The sequence below is a fragment of the Alosa pseudoharengus genome, unplaced genomic scaffold (genome assembly GCF_046254945.1).
Source record: "Alosa pseudoharengus isolate Yale_2024_CS ecotype anadromous, Long Island Sound unplaced genomic scaffold, YU_APseudo_1.1 YU_APseudo_1.1_scf_20, whole genome shotgun sequence".
Classification (NCBI taxonomy): domain Eukaryota; kingdom Metazoa; phylum Chordata; class Actinopteri; order Clupeiformes; family Clupeidae; genus Alosa; species Alosa pseudoharengus.
This window is the reverse complement of record NW_027468664.1, coordinates 29,184,463-29,205,355: the sequence shown is the minus strand read 5'-3', so window position 1 is coordinate 29,205,355 and position 20,893 is coordinate 29,184,463. Positions and strand designations below refer to the sequence as shown.

The 20,893-nt window shown below is 45.7% G+C and overlaps 4 protein-coding genes across 4 annotated transcripts in view; 1 reads left to right on the top strand and 3 right to left on the bottom strand.

Moving 5' to 3' along the window:
- Positions 1-411: 411 nt before the first annotated feature.
- ikbip (IKBKB interacting protein) lies at positions 412-6,448 on the bottom strand. Its single transcript, XM_076297428.1, has 3 exons — positions 5,793-6,448; positions 5,550-5,667; positions 412-1,390 (listed from the first exon to the last, which is right to left on the bottom strand). The coding sequence occupies exons 1-3, from the start codon at positions 6,008-6,010 to the stop codon at positions 551-553; spliced, it is 1,176 nt and encodes a 391-aa protein (XP_076153543.1). The 5' UTR covers positions 6,011-6,448; the 3' UTR covers positions 412-550.
- A 770-nt stretch (positions 6,449-7,218) lies between these two features.
- On the bottom strand, positions 7,219-12,464 carry gcc1 (GRIP and coiled-coil domain containing 1). Its single transcript, XM_076297022.1, has 4 exons — positions 12,380-12,464; positions 10,904-11,753; positions 10,310-10,684; positions 7,219-9,767 (listed from the first exon to the last, which is right to left on the bottom strand). Exons 2-4 carry the CDS (start codon positions 11,705-11,707, stop codon positions 8,286-8,288), a joined length of 2,661 nt encoding a protein of 886 aa, XP_076153137.1. The 5' UTR covers positions 11,708-11,753; positions 12,380-12,464; the 3' UTR covers positions 7,219-8,285.
- Positions 12,465-12,866: 402 nt separating this feature from the next.
- Positions 12,867-18,269, top strand: LOC143136347 (ADP-ribosylation factor 4-like). Its single transcript, XM_076297021.1, has 6 exons — positions 12,867-13,075; positions 14,241-14,321; positions 15,350-15,459; positions 15,571-15,642; positions 16,910-17,035; positions 17,519-18,269. Exons 1-6 carry the CDS (start codon positions 13,009-13,011, stop codon positions 17,603-17,605), a joined length of 543 nt encoding a protein of 180 aa, XP_076153136.1. The 5' UTR covers positions 12,867-13,008; the 3' UTR covers positions 17,606-18,269.
- Positions 18,270-19,145: 876 nt separating this feature from the next.
- Positions 19,146-20,893, bottom strand: part of cfap54 (cilia and flagella associated 54) — a 56,184-nt gene continuing 54,436 nt past the window's right edge. The window contains 3 exon segments of the mRNA XM_076297215.1: positions 19,146-19,325; positions 19,814-19,897; positions 20,385-20,535. Of these exon segments, the coding sequence (XP_076153330.1) occupies positions 19,191-19,325; positions 19,814-19,897; positions 20,385-20,535 (370 nt within the window). The 3' untranslated portion in view covers positions 19,146-19,190.

The window sequence follows — 20,893 nt, the reverse complement described above, 5'->3', positions numbered from 1 at the left end:
ATCTTTTCTTTTAAAACCCAGACATACTTTATATGATTTCCAACTGCATTTTAATTATTATTATTATTATTATTATTTAATTGTATTTTTGGGGGCTTTTTGCCTTTATTCTGATAGGAGAGTGAAGAGCAACAGGAAGTAAGTGAGAAGGAGAGATGGGGTGGGATCGGGACATGACCGCAGGTCGGAGTCAAACCTGGGTCCCCATGGGCACTTGGGCCCGTACATGGTATGGGCGCTGTAGCCTGTTGCGCCACAGTACCCCCCCTGCATTTAATTTTAAAATAAGAAATGAATGGCCTCCAAAATCTCACAACTTGAGACTCAGTGAAACTCATGACAAAATCTGCACTTCAAATGCTGTTTCATTTCAACCTCAAAGCGGACGAAAAACACTCAAAGAAACACATACCAAACAAGTTCACATTTAATAACACTAATTCATCAGTAATAACATTTCAGCATGGCGACCCTTCAGGAATAACCTGAACACACCACATACAGCAGGCTACATTCTTAAAAACTGCACTACGGACAGAGAACTGAGTGTTCACAGCTCTCCAGATGGGAGGCTGTTGCTGATTGACTGTCCCTCAGTGTGACTGACAGTCTGGGCGAGCTGCTCGGCGAGGTCAGGGGTCATCATGGCCACATCCTGTTCTGCTGGTACCTCTGTTGTTACTCTTTCTGGAGTTACATTGAGGCTGGCCAGGCCCTCTTTCAACTCCTCGAGGTCTTTCTCGCTCTTCATCAAGTCCTCGGCCAGCTGACCGATCCGCAGGGTCAGGTCGTCCAGGCGCGGCTCCAGTGCGTTGAAGTCCCTCTGGATGGTGAAGACCTTGGGCTTCAGGTCACCTGCGAATGTCACGGTTCTCATGAGGCGGGCCCGGCCGCTCTCCAGGGCCAGGATTCGCTCGGACAGCTGACTGTCGGCGGCCTGCAGCTCGGGGAACCGCCTGCGTAACTGGTCCAGGCGCTGGGCATTCCTCTCGGTGGCGCCCTTCATGCTGGACACGCGGTCGATACTGCTGGCCAGCAGCTCGGCCATGCGCTTGACCATCGTCCTCTCCGCGTCGGCCAGTGCGTCCTCCAGCTCGCCCGTGCGGTTCAGCAGCGACTCAACGTCCGTCTCCAGGCCGCCCATGCGCCGCACGTCTGTGCGCACGGCTGCCACCTTGGCGGACATGTCCCGTGTGATGCTGGAGGTGCGCTCCCCGATGCTCTCCACGGCTTGGCCCAGAGCCGAGAGCTTCTCCTGGGCCTGCTGCCGCCTGGCGGAGACCTCTGAGGACCAGGCGGTCAGCCGGGAGATCTCCTGCTCCAAACTGGCCACCTGGGACGGAGGAGCCGCGCTCTCCAGCTTCTCCAGTGCAGCTAGAAGACTCTGACACTGTGAAGAAAACACACACACACACACACACACACACACACACACACACACACACACACACACACACACACGTAATGTTGGAGGGCAACCACATACCAAGGTTCCATGTGTTTTCCGATTGGTTGATTAAAGTTCTCAAGAAACTTGAGGTTGGTGTGAGAGAAAGTGTATGGTGTGTTATTCATCTTGCACTGGATCATCTTCCTGAATCTCAATATTCTGATGACAATAAGTCTGAGCAAATTACTAAGTCAGCACCAGTCAAAGGCTACATTCATTGTTATGCACTTTTATGATCATGGTCATCACATCGCCAAAAGTAGGCTACTGGTTTTACACACCTATGTAGTATTTTGATACAAAATACCAACCCATTTTCTTCAACCCAATGAAATGAATGACAAAATACTTGTCATTACAAAATATTTTAAATACATACTGTATAAAAAATACTGCCCATCCCTGCACACGCCAGAGGGAGCCTCTGCTGACAGCCTCTGTGAGGTCATTTTCAAGTGCATTCAGTTAAGCCTGTGCCTCTTGAGTGCATTCTGTAGGTAGCTGGAAAGGTCATTAACAGGTACACCTGGCTTATATAGTAGGCTACTTAAATCAACACTATGCAACATTTTAATGAATACCTAGTTTTGGTGTTATCTGTAAATTCATTTCAATAGAATATCAATATTATGGTCTTGTGAAGGAGACAAAAATACCCCTGTTGTTTCTAGCCCTCCAGGCTATGCACTACTACTGTATGTAGTTCTGTTCCGGTATGAACACCCTTTGAAAATCTAAAGCTGATGATACACAAGCTATCTAAGGCTGATGATACATTTTTCAGGCAATGGTCCTGAGTATTGTTATTTGGGTCCATTCCTGTTGCCCCATATATCATAACCCTAAAGGTCAACGCCCACTGGCGACGACATTTGCATCTATGGATTTGACAATGACAAGACAACAATTTTCTAAACTTTGGTGTCGACGTGTGTTGGGCTTTGCTCCGTTAGAGGTAGCCTAATGGAGTTTTAATTTGATGATCATGAAAATTTGCCTACAGCTGATTAAAGTACTTTAGAAAACAATGTTGGTCAATATCAATGAGAACATACCAGAACCACAATACATAAAGAAACATTGCCTAGCAACATTGCTCAAAAAGATGCCTCGTATATCATCAGCTGTAGAGAATCCTTCACAGCACGCCAACATTATTTCCAACAGATGAACAACTGGCCTGTTGTTCGTGTTTGAAATTTTGAGTAAGTCACTAATTTTAGAACAGGGCCAACCAGGATAATGCTTCTTTAACATCATACTGCTGGACAGTGTGATCCTGCATATAACTTCACACCACTGTCTAACTCTATGGATGCTGTTGATATCAGCCTGTAACCACAGTGAAAGCTGTTCTGCAAAAACAGTTATGCAAAAACAGTTCCTAACACATACGTTACACGTGAGTGAGGAGAATCAATTTTGCTGATGCAAAGAGATCACCATCCCCAGAAATAAGGAAAGGAATGCCGAGGAAATCAACTATGACGCATATCTAATTGTGATTAAAAACACATAACACAACAACAAAACATGAAAGCCTAATCTAATGACCTGACTTGTATCCATGTGTTGACTCTTTCAATAGATTCTGTATTTATCATAAATTAATATGATAAATCTTTCAGTGTTCTGTTATGTGTTTTTGAAAGTAGGCCATAAGTTGTGTCAGAGTGTCTTCTTATTCCCTGTGAGCACAGAAGAGATAGTACGCTCGTAAGAGATAGTAAGCTAACCGCATATGATGACACCAGGGTGTACAACCAAGGCTGTACTGTAGACAAAGCAGTCGGCTTGGAATGTCCAATCTTTGTAGACTCTAATTAATGTGCCTTACTGAAGTACTGTAGTTTCTAGAAATCCTATACATGATGCCAGGAAATATGAAAAGTAATGTTATGTGAGAAGACATGTGCATACACAACAAATATTATGGAATTAACTTCACAAGAAAATCATGTGAAAAAAACATTTTCATTTATTTTATTAAAAAAGAAACAAAATCTGTGACATTGTGTATAATTACAGCCACACAAATGACTATTTATGAATATCCACAACAATACTGATACATTAATTTTTTAAATGTTATGTGAGAATAAGACAGATGAGTTCTATATAGAAAATAAAATTTCCCTTCAATAGACATGACTATATGATGAGACAGTGCAGTTATTACAGCATTTATACAAGGAATACTTTTCAGATACAGTAAGGGTAATGTTCAGTACTGACCGAGAGACATACAGTAGATATTAAAACTGTGTTCAGAAAAACAACAGATAACAGAGCATATATTCCATTAATACTTTAATACTTTAAAAACACTTTTTTCCACTGGCAGCATAAGCAGCAGTTTTATAAAGAGGAGGCAGCTACACACAATTGGCAGGCACACAATGATGACATCACACATTGACATCACTGGGCAGGGACTCCGTGTCCTGGATGTGTGTCTCCACAGTCTCAACCATCTCCTCCGCAGGCACTGACCATTCTTCTTCCTGATTGTGCTCCTATTTGGGTTAAGGTTCTTCTGGGGGTATTGTTTCAGTCACAGCACCTTCATCCTCCTTTTTCCTCTCCTCCTCCACCACCTCCTCTCCCGCTGCCTTGTTCACCACCTCCTCCTCCTCCACCTTCTCTCCAACTGCCTTGTTCACCACCTCCTCTCCCGCTGCCTTGTTCACCACCTCCTCCTCCTCCACCTTCTCTCCAACTGCCTTGTTCACCACCTCCTCTCCCGCTGCCTTGTTCACCACCTCCTCCTCCTCCACCTTCTCTCCAACTGCCTTGTTCACCATCTCCTCTTCCACCACCTCCTCTCCCACCCCCTTGTTCACCATCTCCACCACCTCAAATATTGCTCCCTTGCTCTTGCTGTCCATCTCCATCTCCATCTCCCTGAGAGTCTCCAGCATGGCGTCGATCTCGCTCCCGGCCGATGAGCCCAGGTGCTGCTGCTCCTCCTCCAGCCTCCCCTGGCCCCCGCCGCTCCTCAGCGCGTCCACTGCCTGTCGGATGTGCAGCGTCTGGGTGAGCCCTCTCAGCATGCTGTCCTCCAGCCCCAGCACCTGCAGGCCCAACTCCTCCACGCGCCGCTCCACGACGGTGAAGCCCTTGGCCAGCCGCAGGATGGTCCGCACGGCCTCCTCCACGGCCGGAAGGTGCTCCTGGCACTGCTGCGCCCGCGGCACATGCTCGTCCAGACGCTCGGCATGCTCGCGGTCGGCGCGTGCCAGGCGGGCCAGCTTCTCGTCCAGCTCGCCGATACGCGCCGTGTTCCAGTCGAGCTGGCCCTGGACCTGCCGCGCATCGTCCGCCTCCGTGCGCTCGAAGACGCGCGCGTTCCGCCGCGTGCTGGTCTCGAACTCCTCCAGACGCTCGGCCAGGGCGCGCAGGCGCTGCTCCGCGTCGTTGACGCTCTCGGTGGCGCGGACGTGCGATGCGCGCGACTCCTCCCTCAGCGTTGACAAGTCGGTCGTCACGGTGGCTATGCCAGACTGCCATGTCTCCGTCACATTCAGGAAGCGGGCATTGATTTCCTGGATGCCACCTGAGGAGGAGGAAGTGGTGATGTCGTCCTCATCCGATGCTTGCATCGCCGCGACAGCAGAGCTGAGAGAGGCGACGTTGCTCGCCAGCCTGGTTGCTGTGGACATGGAGGAGAGCGCCCCCTCCAGGCGATTCTTGGAGACGTCGAGCTGCACCCACAACATAAGACAGGGTGTTTCTCTGAGAGAGCTTGCTCTGGTCTGCTGTGTGTGTGTGTGTGTGTGTGTGTGTGTGTGTGTGTGTGTGTGTGTGTGTGCGCCCCCTACATCAAACACAATGTCTCCTTTGTGTATGCCACTACTGACAAATTTCAAGCACTTTTGGTGTTGTGTAAAACATTCAGGATGTAACATGGCATGAATTGAAAGCAGTGCCTTGAAACAGAGCTGCATAAAAAGCTACATAGAAATGTCCTACTGCCAACATGACCCTCAACTTCTTCAAACAGACCTAAAACAATCCCCTTACAGCTTTGGCTTCCCGGGTTCTCTATTTCCTAATTATAACCTTTGTTTGACTGTAATAATGTTTAAGTCACACCCACCTTTTCAGATACTCTCTCCACTTTCTGCTCAAGGTCTGCATAACTTGCTGTTCTCCCGTAAAGAAGATTGTACTTCTCCTCAACCTCGGCAAACCGTTCATTCTGTTGCAGGACCACACTGTGTGCAGGACAACATTATATTAGTTTATGACTTAGAGGAATTTTTTGGCCTTGACCGGACTCTCGCTGAGACTATTGTTGTTAAAGATTCTGGAAAGTGCGTAAAAGCGCAGCCAAACTCACCACGTCAGCGCAACACAAACGGAGACAGATAGAAGACAGAGAAGCGTCCTCGACTCAGGCAAACAGAGATAGCTTTTCTTCTGTACCAAACATTTCTGCTCGGTTGCTTCGCATTTCTTTGCCTCAGCTTCGCCATTCTGTTTCGCTCCATCGCTCGAATCGTCATTTTGTTTCTGGGAAGTGTTCTTTTTCCTTTGCTTCAACTCATTACTTGGCATTTTCGGACCGCTCCACGCTTTTACAATGCCTGAGCTTTTCTACAAGACTCAAATGAGTTTATGTCTAACTTCACAAATAGACTTGACTAGATCTAAACTTTCTAGGAGTAGGCCCAAATTCAGTTCAGTAGCCTAAAAACTACGATGAAAACATTATTGCAGATTAGTTATAGCCAAAAATCCTAGCGGTCTGTCTTCATACATAACCCCCTCCCTAATCAAGGGATCTTGGGAAGCACTTACGTGCCAGCCACGTAGCAGACAGACCTTCACGATTTTTTTTTTAACTCTGTTGATGCTCAAAGATTCAAAAGTCCAAATTACTTAAGAAAAAAAAAAAAGACAGGATGCAATTGGAATATGCTAAAACAATTAAAAATGTAAAGTAAGCTAGTTTATTTTAACTAAAAACGGGAAACTCCAAGAAACATACCGGTAGCCTACCTCGACGGCTCTTGAAGAATTTGACGACAATGCCACCCTCCGGTAGCTGTAGTTACATGACTTCGATGAGTTATTCGGGCCTCTAGCGGAATGAGTGCGAAACATTCTGCTAACCCTAAACCAGACAAGTCTTTGGACTACATACTAGCAGGGTTCCCACGGGATATGGAATATGATGGAATTTTAATAAAGTCTATTCTAGACATGAAAAGTCAGGGAATTGTATCATATTTGGGGCAAAGCCATGGAATGCAGGGAATTTTGTTAGCAGTTTAAATGTACTTGCCAAAATACATTAGGCCTAATACAAATATATTTCCATGCAGAACTGGTGTATATCTGCCTGCTTATTAACTTTACTGCTTGCCTGAGTTGTGGTTAGCCCAACTTTGTTTATTCAAAGGCCATTTATTCATCCTCCTAAAAAAAAGTAGAACGATTCTTGAACGCTACGCAGCTGCTTGGAAATCTTTGGTTAGTATTGTACTGTTGTATTATAAGTCATGGAAATTTGTTTTTTTTTTTTTTTTTGTCAGGGAAAAGTCATGAAATGTTACTTCACAGAGTGGGAACCCCTTACTAGGCACTTTACAGAACGTTACTTTATAAAAGATCCTCAAAATGAGATCAAAACCGAAAAGAAACATTTAAATTATTTGTTTTTAAAGTTTTTTTGTCAGGTAGTAAGACTATGTTTTTACATATTGTATAATTGATAGGCATCACAGGATGAACAATGAATTCACATAAACGAACCCACAAAAAAAGAGGAAAATATAGTTTATTTCATGTTGTAGTGGAGTCAAAATATACACTTAGTACCAATATATCAGTCTAATAAATTCGCTATAAAAGACTGCTTTGGAGGTTGACAGGTTTGATTACAGTTAACTCTTCATTCATTTCACACAAAGTGATTAGAGTACAACTATGTACAAGAGGAAAGTTATGAAGCTTTTCTCCACACCTCGCAAGCCGGCATATTATTACCAACATAACACAGTGAGGAAGAAGAGTGGCTTTTGCATTTATGTAGTTTCTGTTGTCCTTACATGATAAGCCGGATGAAGACTTCAATAAAACCAGGCAGTTTTGTGGACACTGTTATCTGATGACAATGTGGACTGGACTGCCCGTTAACTTAAAGAGCAAATGGCTTGTACTCACTCTATGCCCATACGCATAAATATAAGTGTCCAGAAATAACTCTCTTATTCACTTCTTAAGGCCAAATGGTATTCAATACTTTGAACTGTTCACACTGAACTCATTAGTGTGGGTGGTAGGTTGGGTGACATTACACATTTTCAACAACTTGCCAAACTTGTCATCCATTTCACAGTCGATTGTTCTGTACAACAATGGACCGTATAGTTCAACAAGGTGCAAGACAAAGCTGTGTGAATCCGTCCACGGTTTGTTACTCTCCAACTTTGTCCTTACAGTTTCACAGTAATGAGCAGTTTCACAAAGACACCGTAGTATTCTCCACAGGTTGATGGTACAGAGAACCTAAAAGGCTGCAGTTAGAAAGACCAACAGCCACTGAAATAGCAGTAAAGATATGCAAATGTAATGGTCAAATACGTATGCATTAGTATTAGTAAACATACATGAGATCCAAGCAGAGAAGTATAAATGATCACAAGACGCATATGGAAATAAGACAGAAAATGGGTGTCTGGGACAGGCAAGTCCACACAAAAGATAACAAGAAAACAGATGTTGTTTTGATTATTCCAAAGGATCCACAGTTGTTTCGATGACAATAAATTAGAGCTTATGGAGCTGTAGTCCTTGACCGGAATCTAAAAACGTTCCCATGCTCCTGTTACCTCTTCCCAGGCGTCCACCAGCTCTGGGCCTGCTGCTTGATGACGGCCTGCTTCTCCTGGGGACTGAAGTGCAGGATGGTGAGGATGGCCGTCAGGGTCTGCTGGCGCCCCCTGGTGTCCTGGAGGGTCAGGTACTTGTAGATGATGTTCTTCAGGTACTCCAGGTTGGCGCCGTCTCTGCCCTGGTCACGGACGCGCTTGTCCAGCTCCGTGCGGAGCTCGGCCACCTCCTCGTCGTGCCGCTCGCCGTTGGCGATGAGCTTGCCCTGCAGCTGGTGCACGTCCTCCTCGAGGCGTCGCTTCTGCCTGCGGAGGGCGCCGTTCTCCACCTCCTTGCGGGCCAGCTGCTCGGCGTAGAGCAGCAGCGTGGGCTCGTTGGGGCCGGCCAGACGCAGCGCCTGCGTGATGAAGTCGCTCTCCTCCTGCGCCTGGCTGTCCAGCTCCACGTCGTCCCCCAGCGACACACCGGCCGAGCTCAAGCCCAACCCCGCTCCTCCTCCTCCTCCTCCCGTCTCGGATGTCCCATCGCTGTCACTGCTGTTCGCTCTGCCTCCTCCTCCTCCTCCTCCTCCTCCGCCGCTGTTGTTGTTGCCACGGTGACCGGCGAAGCCGAGGACGTTGGCGGTGGCGACGGCTCCCCGCAGCCGCTCCAGCTCCTGGTCCTTCTCGGCGAGCAGCGCCATCGTCCGGTCGCGCTGCTTGTGCATCTCGGCCTCCAGGCGCAGCAGGCTCTCGCGGTGCTGCGCCTCCTGGCGCTCCAGCTCCTGCTTGTGGGCCTGCTGCGTGGACAGCGCCCCCTGATGCCGCTCCTCCAGCGCGCGCCGGTGACGCGCCTCGGCCTCGTCGGAGTGGATGCGCAGGTTGATGTACTTCTCCTTGAGCTCGGCCAGTTGGTCGCGCGCGTCCTCCAGCTCCTTCGCCTGGCTGCCGTCTTTAGCGTTCTTGTTCTTGAGCACCACCTGCGCCCGCATCTTGTAGCGCTCAAACTCCTCTTTCACCTGCTTCAGCTCCTGCTGGTAGAACAGCGCCGACCTCCTCTCCGCGTCCGACTCCTCCACCTTCGTCCTGCCCACCACCTCCTCTTCCTCCTCTTCCTCTCTCCGTCCCTCCTCTCCGAGCTTCTCGATCTCCATCGGCTGCGAGCTCCTGTGTGCCGCCATCTTGAGCAGCTTCTTGACCACCTCCAGCTTCTCCTTTAACACGCTCACGTCTAGATTCGCCTCGTCCACGTTGAGCGTGTGGAGGAAGTCCAAGCCGCGTCCCGAGGATGTCGTGGCGGCGATGGCCAGCGTCTTGTTCTCCATGTCCAGCTGGAGCACGCGCTCCCGCAGCCGCTGGGCCGTCTGCTGGTCCTTCTGGCGGGCGCGCTCGCACGCGCCCAGTAGCTCCGACAGCTCGGAGACACGCTCCTCCAGACTGGCCACGCGGCCCTCCTCCAGACGGGACTGGTCCTGCAGACGCTCCTCCGCCTGGGTGGCCTAGAAGGAGGACGGTGAAACTGACATTTATTAACAAGCTACACTCTTAAAACGAATGTGTTGTCCCTATCTGGAAACAGAGATGTGTTAAAAACAACGCAAGTTGTGTTGTTTTCAACACATTTGTTTTAAGAGTGTATAGTACAGAGGTGATCCTAGATAGGAATTACTACAGCATCAATCAATACTATTACTAGTATAGAGTATTACTAGAGTACATAATGTACAGTCAATAGCTGTGCTGATGCATAGGAACGAGTTGCATTACTACTGAGACAAAGAAATTATTTGTTGTCTTTTCCCAGCGGTGCTGCTATATATTACTTTCAATTTAGTGAAAGTCTGTCTGGACTGCAGACAACACTATAAGAATTTATGATTCTGAATGATAAGATTAATGTTGATAAGTTTAACCAAATTAAACTTAACATTTTAACAAATCAACATTTTGTGAAGATGCAGTTCAGTTCTTTCCAACAATGATTCTATTCTTAATGTATCCAATGCTTCCCATTTTAAGTATATGTGGGGCTCTGACTGACCTTTCTAATCTCCTGCTGTAGCTGCTGTTGGAAGTGGACCTTGAGCTGGGCCATGTCCCTCTGGAGCTCCTCCACCAGCGGGTCGGGCTTGCCCCTCTCGGTCTCGGCGGCCTGCAGGCTCCTCCGCATCTCCTCGCGCTCCTGGACGGCCTCCTTCAGACGCGCCTCCAGGTCCATCCCGCGGTCGGCCGCCTGCATGGTCTCCACCAGGGTCTCGCGGGACTCCTCCAGCCTGAGCTCAGCGTCCTGCCGCAGGCTGCGTTCCTCCTGGAGAAGCTTCTGGAGCTCTCGGAGCATGTGCGCATGGTCGCCCTGCTCCTGCTCACGCTCGTGCTGCTGCGTGATCACACGGGCCTTGCTCTCCGCAAGCTGCTCCTGTGGAACCAGAGGAAGGCGTGGAACATGGAACACGGAACATGTGAGTGTCACAGGATGGAACATGGAATACAGAACGCGCAACTGATCTAAATGTTTTAAATTCTCAAAACATTTTAAACATCTCATGACCCAGCACAACAACAATGATATATAGCCTATACTGTGTCTGAAATAATAAACTGGACCATCCTCAGTCCATCCGCGGTCCATCCTTACCTGCAAGGCATACAGTTCAGCCTCCTGTTGTCTCTTGGTCTCCTCTAGCATCTTTTGCAGCTCCTCCATGTCATGCTTCATCTTGCGCTTGTCCGCCTGGAACGAGGCCTCCATCCTAGACTTCTCCTGGCTGACAGTGGTCAGTGAGCTGGTCAGCGTATTCAGCTGGGCCTTGAGCTGCAGTAGTCGCCGGTCCGCTTCCGCAGAGGCAAGCGGTGGCTGCGGTTGTTGTTGTTGTTGTTGTTGTTGTTGTTGTTGTTGTTGCTGCTGCTGCTGCTCCTGTCCACCGCTGCTGCTGCTGCTGACACCGCTCTCTGACCCGCTTGCCTCCTCTGAGCCTTGGGCCTGGCCAGAGGCCGCGGGGACCACCAGGCCGGTCACGTCTCCTGCAGAACCGGACCGCTGCTGCCGTTGCTGCTGCTCCTCCTCCAGTGGGTCTCCCTTGGTGCTGCCACTGGCTACGCTGGCAGCTGTGTCCACGGACGCCGCCGTGTCAAGACTGTCCTCGCTGTGCAGGGAGGAATGGTCATCCCCCAGGTCAGAGGTCATGGGTGAGGCGTCAGTGGGCCCTCCGCCTACGGATAGGTCATCGCTGCGTTGGCCCAGGTCTACTTCCTGGGACACTGTTAGAACCTTGAAGCTGGCCTCAATGGCCTCTTTCTCCTTCAGGAGGCTCTTGTAGGCCCTCACAACATCTTTAAAGCGAGTTTGGTACTGGACCAATTGCTTCTTCTGGCCTTCTATGGTTTCCAGCAGTTCCTTTTTGCTGGGGCCACCCCCAAAACTCATGCCAAACTTCTCCATGTCTGTTGTTTAGTTCAAGTATTCTCAACTAGGATCCATCATCAGTCTGTGAAATGAAAACCAACATGGCCTGATCAATATTCTATTCAATTGATTCACGATTAACAGTGAACAAACTAAACCACAAGCTAATGATACTGAACAGAGACTAGTTAACATAGCATGTGCATTAAAGATAACGTCTGATCAGATTGCACTTTAATTGCAATGTAAACGATATTTTATTTACAAAATCCTGTCAGTCTTGCCACAACAGCATTAACGTCACATTAACAAACTAAACGTGATCTGAAAGTAGCTCAGCACATATGCTAGCTAGCTAGCTAGACCAGAGCCTGGCAAGACTGTTATCCCTCAATTTCAAAGCATGTGATATAGCACTAACATTAGAGTGTAAGAAATCAACCAACTGTAAATCCTAAAGGTATAGAAAACGGCATCTACATGACAAGCACAAGTTAACTACGGAATTGGAGTAACAGTAAGTTAGCTACCAAGCTACGTGATAAATAGCAAACACAAGTTCATAACATATAAGATGTTGTCGGGCTCAACAACCGCACAAAATAAGGCATCGTGTTATATGGGATATCAACATTCTAACACAGATATACTTGATGCAGATAAAGGTCGTATTTCGTGATGAATATTTAATCAAGATGTAGAAAATACCTTTGATACGTGTCCACCATCGTCTGTCTTCCTTTTTCCTGGACATGTTTTGGAACGTCACAACTTCACTTCTGGTGAAAGCGTCCTCTGCAGGAAGCCATGTTGATAAGGTCCCATAAGAATGCTAAATAGCTTATTAGATAATGATTACATTTCCAAAACTGTACAATATACATACGAGTCAACACAAAATCTACTCATAATTGCTGACCAATTTGAAAAAACAGCTTACATTGGCTTGGTAACATGCAGCTCTAGTGCTATGTGGGCACGCTTGATATTGTTACTTGTTTAGGGGGGAAACATTTTTGCCCTATGAAAATAGTGATTACATCGCAGAAATACAGCATACAGTATATAGCAGCCATAACTTCGTGAGAATCAGCAATCGACTAACAAAGCAAAAGTAGCGGGCCATGTGGAGACTGAGGGCAGTTCATTTAAAAGGAACGAAGTGATGACGTAATTTCTTCCGCGTTGGCCTGGACGTGGCATATGACAGCAAAAGAAGCTGCACCCAGTCGGTGTGGTTACAATAAACAGATTACAGGCCATCGGAAGAGTCGGTTGATTTTTGAGATTGTTGATTTATAATTTTGCTTTTCTGCGGAGTGGGTCTCTAAGTGAAGATGGGACTCACTATTTCGTCGTTGTTTTCAAAGCTCTTCGGTAAAAAACAGATGAGAATACTTATGGGTGAGTATAATCCAATAGGCTATGATAGCCATCCTAGCAACCCTAGCTATCGTCAGTGGGAGGGGACGTCTCTAAGAAGCTTTGATGTTTTCTACTGTTATTAACAATCTGATGCGTGTATATTTTCATCTAGATTTAGTAACTCATCTGTTATAAAGTTGGTTTATGATCTCACTTGATAAGGTTTAAGTGAATGCTGTTGTCGACAATCTGGCATTGCAACATTGTCAGTAGTACTGTTAATGTTAGCCATCAATGGGCAGCAAGATGACCATGTTGTCACCATATATGTAATGTTACTTTGTTATCAATGAGTAACGTAACAGTAATACATCTCATTTAATGTAATCAATGTTGTTATGCACTATGGACAAATGTGGTCGTAGATTTGGAAAGACGTGTCATAATGTCTCCAATCCAGTTAAGAAACCTATTGGCTAATGATCGCTAGCGACGTGTCATTTTGCAGTCAGGTTGTGTCGTGTGTCCTCACTCGGTATAGAACTACGGTACTACTAGCAATGTTGACTACATTTTTTCTCCCACTACATTTACAGACTGCATACCTCAAATACATAGTTAAAATCCAAATAATCGTGAATATAACAGTGGATTTGTAAAATGCAGATCGACAACTCTTGTGTAATGATAGCCTGTTCAACTCGCCGGCAGAAAGTCTCCCGACACTCTCTACGTCTGCTGATTGTACTCCTGGTTATTGTTGGTGTAGGCCAGTAGATATGGAGGGAGTCAGATAACATGTTTTCATTGTCAGGTGTTCTAGGCCAAGCGAGCACACAGAGCGATATTGGTGTAGTTGCCTGTAATCTTTGACATGTTAATGTATTACATTGCTTAGGACTCGACTACAACAAACAGACCTTCAAGCCATTGGTGTATGCTGTTGACAGAACTGCCAAGGATTCATTCAGATCAGACTTTGTAAAAATTCTCACCACCTATATGCTCGACCACGCAGTTCTCCACAAGTGGCATTAACGCAGTTCTCCTTGATGTGGCATTAATGAACTTTTACTGAATATTAGTTTTAGACGTCATTAGCTTGTGTGCTATTGTCATATAAATTATTGTGCTCAAATGTATGAAATTATGATCTATCCATGTAGTATTCTTCGATATCCTGACCCACTTCTCTATTTCACAGTTGGTTTGGATGCTGCTGGAAAGACCACAATCCTTTACAAACTGAAGCTGGGAGAGATAGTAACCACTATTCCAACTATTGGTAAGAATCACCCCTAAACAAAGGAAAACAAACAATATGAATGTATGAAAAGGCTCTGGGACTAATTACCCGTTGTAGTATAATCACATGCAGTGTGCTACACGCCTTCCCCGGCAATGCTACATTCATTAGAGCAGACAAGCCAGCTTCTATTAGAAGAGCATAGAGGATGTCTAAAGTGGAGAATAGAAGATCTCTTGAGCATAGTGTCGCGCTAGTGGAGCATAGTGGCTGTCTAATATAGAGAATATGATGTCTGCTGTAAATAGAATATCTCTAATGCATGGAATAGAGAATCTTTAATATGTAGAATGTGTTAAGTGGAGAATATAATATCTCTAATGTGAAGAATGGAGGACCTCTGCTGTGGAGAGTTGAAGATCTGTAAAGAGGGTGTTGAGGGGCTTGTTTAGGCTGGCGTAGCATAGCGAGGGGTGGTGTGTGTGTGTGTGTGTGTGGCATGCAGGGTGGCTCTGCTGTGAGAGGGTGCAGCCTGATCGGATCTGACAGAGCCCAGTCTAAACACCACTCAAGTGGCTCCCCTCCAACAAGATCCTACACGCAGATTCACTGGTGGAATTAGGTCACTGGCACTGGTCTCTCTATCTCATAAATGTACATTTTAATATGTTTTGAATGCACTGTTGCTTTAAGGGTGGAACTTAGTAAGTTGCTGTAAATAAATAAATTGTGGCACCTCAACTGTGGATACAATATTGGATACAATCAACAAATTGCATACAATTGATAAACAAGTGTTGGTATTTAAGCCTTGCATTTATCTATGGTTTTGAACTAGACTTATAATGGTAATAGTACAGGATAAGCATTGACATATTTTCCATTTCAATGTATTAAATTGTCAGATGCCTTTATCAATTGAGGAAACCGAATCAAGCTTCAGTACCTTTTCCTACTTTTATCTTTTTTTTATTCCCTGTGAGGTGTTAACAGTGACTAAATTAATTAACTGAACTAATTAAATAAAGTTAAATTAAATGAACACCATTATCGTTTCTCTCCGACAGGTTTCAATGTTGAGACGGTGGAGTACAAGAACATCTGTTTCACTGTATGGGACGTCGGCGGCCAGGACAAAATCCGTCCCCTTTGGAGGCACTACTTCCAGAACACACAGGTACAACACACGTGACCTCTGACCTTTTAAGGACATTGAATGAATGAATTGAGCGTTAAGTGTTTCTCCTTTGTTCTGAATTTGATTTGATTGCCTCCTTGTTATCCAAAGGGCCTTATCTTTGTAGTGGACAGCAACGACAGAGAGAGAGTAGCAGAGTCGGCGGAGGAGCTGGCAAAAATGGTACGTGTTTCCTTCCCCCCTCCGTCTGTGTCAATATCCGTGACTTCTTTTTACAGGGTTTCTGCAGGGTCTGAAGTATCTTTGCAAAGTCTTTTAAGTATCTTTAAAAAGATACTTAAAGATATTAGGCACTAGATCTTAAATACATTTAGGTAGGTCTTAGTTATGGTAACACACATTTAATTAAGCAATAAGCCCCGAGAGGCTGTAGGTTACACTGATTTTAAAACTGCTAAGGGGCGTTGTTAGGCACATCACGCAAGCGGAGTGGTTGCCAAGCAACTTCTAGACACAGATACTCTAACTTTTGTATCGAGTTGTGGAAGCGCAGTAATATAGAATGAAATGTGGTCAAGGTGTATGTTTATGCTGGATTTTACAGCATCGAACGTGATTTAGCCAATCATAATCAAGGACTATCCGTTTTAGAACACTATTTCTATTTTATTTTTGCGGAATCAATTGTAGTTGTTTGGTATTGCAGTTCCCTTAATGGTACAGATGTATCACAATGTAATAATTCTTCAAAGGAGATCAATGCGGAACTGATAACCGATACAAACTTTGTATCCCGTATAGAATGTATCACAAAACAAATTCATTTAATTTTACTACTGATTTTCCTTTGTATTTTTTGCCAATATTGACATATGATCGGTCTTAAATTTCATTCATGGTTTTAAAAAGTTTTCAATTGAACTTGTTGAAACCTACAAAAACCCTGTTTTACATTTCATATTCTCACTTGATAGTAGTCAGTTGTAGGAGAAACTAAAACAGAGTCTGTGATTTGAGACCTGTCAAGGGGCTTGGCTGTATGAAATCAACTGGTGCTGCTGCCTCATGGAATTTGCTTACATTCTCACATTCTTCTTTAATGAACACAACATGTGTTATAGTGCTGAAAATTCCTCTTGCTACGCAACTGTGTTTTCGGACTCCGTTATCATAGACTTGGGCAATGAACTGTGTCAAAGTGAACTTACTTATTTAGCTTTACAACTGTGGAACTGTGACTCCGAGTGGTAGCTTGACTGCCTTTCTCTTACACACACATTCTCTTACACACACGTGTTTATTTTGATTACTTATTTGGTTATACAATCAAGAGTTTATTTTTAGATACTCTTGAGTGGCAGCTCGAGTGCCTTTCTGTTACACACACATTCTGCTAGCTCCCTCTCACGCATACATCTAACCTATGTCTCTTTCTGTCCCTTCTTTCTTACTCTCTTTCTTTCTTCCCTCCTTCCCCATTCATCCACAGCTCCAGGAGGATGAGTTGCGGGACGCTGTGTTGCTGGTGTTTGCAAACAAGCAGGACCTGCCCAACGCCATGGCCGTGAGCGATCTCACAGACAAACTGGGCCTGCAGAGCTTGCGGAGCAGAACTGTGAGTGATCACACCAACACGTCATGCACGCCGCACACACACACTTACTCAATATTTATTGAAGTGCAGCAGAGTCTGTTATGCATCACTGTGAAGACGGGCGAAGATACATTCTCAGAAACACACACACACACATACACATCATAAAGTATAGTGATTTGTCTGTGTCACACGCATACATAAAGTAACAGACACCCAATTGCAGCTGTGGCAGAGATTCAAACACACGTGTGCATACACACACACACCCACGTATACATACACACAAGTGTGTCCACTTAGCCACATCACTTCCTGTGACACACACACACATGCACAGACAGTCCGAGTGGTTCACACCAACACTATCTCAGGGGGGATAGAAACATGCATGTCAGCTGCAGATGTTCCACAGACGTGCTTTCATCTGTAGACAAACTGCAGGGTGTTGAGGTGACCGATGTGATTCTTAACTGCCCTTCCTCCCTTGTCTCTCTGCTGCAGTGGCACGTGCAGGCTACCTGTGCGACCCAGGGCACGGGGCTTTACGAGGGCCTGGACTGGTTATCCAACGAGCTGTCGAAGCGCTAGAGAACAGGGCGACCGAGGAACGAGAGTGGGACCAGAGCGAACGAGAGCGACCAGAAGAAGAGCAGGAGCGGGGGATGGAGGGAGGGAGGGATTGTGGACACGGGAACGGGAGGATGAAGAGGAGGAGGAGAAGTTTGACCTGGAGATAACTTTTAAAAAAAATATCAATGTGTCTGTCTGGTAGAACTTGAAGTTTATGGACGTTTTGCAATCAGTTCCTGTTCTGAAACTTTTTTTTAGTTTTTGGATTTGTTTTCATTTTTTTTTTTTTTGCCCTGTTTGTTCTACCTCCTTTTATTGCCCTCATCATTGTCACCCCCCTTTTTGCCGATGATGTTTCCTAGATCTGCATTCCTGTTTCTTTCAATGCCACCCCCCAACACCCTGCAGCCGTACAACGAGATGTTTTTAACTTTGCATGTTTCTACGACTATATTACAAAACAGCGAATCAACCACTGAGGAGAACAATGGGACAGTTTGTAATTGTGACGTAAACCCAAAAGGGAACGTTGGGGGCGGTGGAGTTGAATTGACTCATTCCAGAATTCCAGAATACTGCACCGAAGGCCAGTTCTATTCCTGAAGTATGTGAAGGGCCTTCTCATCATGTACGTACGAGGCCATTATGACGCAATAAAAACAACCTTTTTTTCTCAACTTAAGTTTGTTTGGAACCTGTGGTCATTTTGTTTTTAGTTGAAAGCAGATTGCTGATGTTACATGATTGACAGTTACAGTGGACATACCATAGCTGACCACTGTTCTTTTAACTAGCCTGAGGATAGGTAATTGTCCACGAATTGACTACAAAGAGCTAGTGATTATAGACCCTTTCAACAAGAAAAACAAAAACAATGCTTGAACGTTCTATTTTGTTGCCAATCTACTTCCGTTTCATTAAGATAACATATGGAATGTTAAAACAGAAGCCTTGTGGGAACAACTATGATGCTGATATGTAACTCTCTTGAAACGGTCTATAAAAGCATGCCTCATTCACATAAAGTTACTTTTGAGTAATGATAGCTCAGTGACTAACCACACAATGGTTAATCAGGAAGTGAACACATCCCAGACCATAATAAGGCACATTACTATGTGAATGAGCTTCATGCTCCCTCAGCTGAGGGATTCTGTAGTTATGATTTGATTGGAGGATTTTTTGACTAATTCAATAATGAAGCAAATCTTTCTAATCCCTGGTTGCATCATAAGGGTAGGGGCTTTCCCCCCCCATCAGTGATTTGGCACGAGTGTCAGAAAATCCCAGTGCTTGGGGTGCGGATGCTGTGGTGAGGCTATTGCAAAACCGAAAACCACAATTCACGCCAACTTCATTGTCCTCCTCCTACACCCAGCGTTGCTCTGGGCACTGAATCAGACACTGAATCCACACGCCTGGAACATATTCGTATAAAATAATAATTAATTTTATTGCATAAACATTAACAGACAACGTAGCTGCTTTGTGACTCACTTCCTCTAGCCTTTAGCTGCCCAGTCCAGCCCAAAGAGTGTGTTATGGGTGTGGTGTGGCTCTTCAGCCGAGGCCGTCTGTATAAGGGATGAAGGGGGGTGGGTGTCTAGATCTCCTCGGAAGGGCCAAGGAGGGAGAGGAGCCACGTGACCAGACCCTTCTCAGACAGAGTGGCCCCCTGGATGTGGTTGAAGCAGCGCTCCAAGTCACAGAGGGTCTGCCAGCTCACCTCAAATGGCACCTGACACACACACACACACACACACACATGAATAAACACAATTATACTGGTATAGAACAATATTCTATAGTTTCTATATTCAGACTGTATCTATGTAGCATAATTTAAATGGTACCTGATACGTAGACACACACTAACACACACATATACAGTACATTACCATTATATAGTACAGCTGAGTTCTTGAAATAGTACCTGGTACATGCGCCCACACACACACACACACACACACACACACACACACACACACACATATTCCGCATACTTAGTTCATCTAAGGTCTTATATGTTTTAACATTAGTCTGGAATCAGTCATCCTATTCTGCCAAAGAACAGCTAAAACTTGGACTGTACTGCTGTCAGGGTTGTGCACAATTCGAATTGCAATTCTGCTCCCTGTTTGCTACCTCAATTGAAATGCAAGTGAAATTCAAGAATTGAATTGGACTTTAAGAGCCATGTGAGTGATCCCTACTGTACTGCCCTACCTCGGCAATGGGTGCAGGCTTCGCCAGAGGACAGAGCAGCCTTCTGATCTCAGCACAGCACAGTCTGGTCTTCTCCAGCAGCATCTGACACACACACACACACACACACACACACACACACACACACACACACACACACACACAACACACACACACACACATACACAGGAACAGGATATAACCCCACTGTGGCCCACAAGCTATTTTAATGTGGCTTATATCTTGATGTAGTGGTCTGAGGTTTGACGTGTCTATGTGCTTGTAGGACATAGAGAGACGGAGGGAGGGAGAGAGAGAGAGAGAGAGAGAGGGAGAGAGAGAGAGTGATACATTTGTTGTGTTATCATTCATCATTCATTATGTGTGCACAGTGCATTACTGTGTAAAAGTAGTAGGTAGTATACATGCAGCATACATGCATGTCTGTTGTGGGTACCATTGTAAGAGTATGTGCATTTGTTATTTGTATGTGTGTGAGTGGGATATGTGTGTGAGAATGTATGAGTGCACGAGTGCGCACGTGCGCTTGCTTGTATGTATCTGGGTGTGTGTGTGTGTGACTGTGTCAGACCTGTTGCCTGGGGCAGCTAGCTTCTCCCTTGTCGGCCTTCTTGTCCCCTTTCTTGTCTCCTTTCTTGCGGGGGGTGGTGGAGGTGGAGGGGGCAGCGGCCTCAGTCACGCCCGCACACGCAGCACTCAGCTGGGCATGCACCGCCAGGAGCCTGCAACCGGAGCACCACCGTCAGCACCCACCCACTATCATCACTCCACCCTCACCCCTCCTCCACGCTCCACATCACAGAGGAGTAGAGGTGTAAAAATCCCACTTCAGAAAGTAAAAGTCCTTGTCCATGTATTAGTTTTCTACCGGTTCTCTTAAGTGATTCCACTAATCTACCTGGCTGAGGAACTGTGCTAATTAGAATAATCTGATGGAGTGAATGGTTGAAACAAATACAGCATGTGGCAGGGCTTTTACTTTCTGAAGCCGGACTTTTACACCTCTGCAGAGGAGGGGATTAGGGACTATCAGAGAAACGGAGCCTTCAGTGGTTTAAAGCTTTGTTTTAGCAATACAGA

Coding starts and splice junctions, on each gene's coding strand:
- ikbip (XM_076297428.1), bottom strand. CDS start 6,010: ATGCCAAGTAATGAGTTGAAGCAAAGGAAAAAGAACACTTCCCAGAAA. Junction 5,668..5,792: donor GTTTGTGTTGCGCTGACGTG/GTGAGTTTGGCT, acceptor TCCTGCACACAG/TGTGGTCCTGCAACAGAATG. Junction 1,391..5,549: donor TGGAGAGAGTATCTGAAAAG/GTGGGTGTGACT, acceptor TTTTCTTCACAG/TGTCAGAGTCTTCTAGCTGC.
- gcc1 (XM_076297022.1), bottom strand. CDS start 11,707: ATGGAGAAGTTTGGCATGAGTTTTGGGGGTGGCCCCAGCAAAAAGGAA. Junction 10,685..10,903: donor CTGAACTGTATGCCTTGCAG/GTAAGGATGGAC, acceptor CTGGTTCCACAG/GAGCAGCTTGCGGAGAGCAA. Junction 9,768..10,309: donor TACAGCAGGAGATTAGAAAG/GTCAGTCAGAGC, acceptor TCCTCCTTCTAG/GCCACCCAGGCGGAGGAGCG.
- LOC143136347 (XM_076297021.1), top strand. CDS start 13,009: ATGGGACTCACTATTTCGTCGTTGTTTTCAAAGCTCTTCGGTAAAAAA. Junction 13,076..14,240: donor ACAGATGAGAATACTTATGG/GTGAGTATAATC, acceptor TCTATTTCACAG/TTGGTTTGGATGCTGCTGGA. Junction 17,036..17,518: donor AGAGCTTGCGGAGCAGAACT/GTGAGTGATCAC, acceptor TCTCTGCTGCAG/TGGCACGTGCAGGCTACCTG.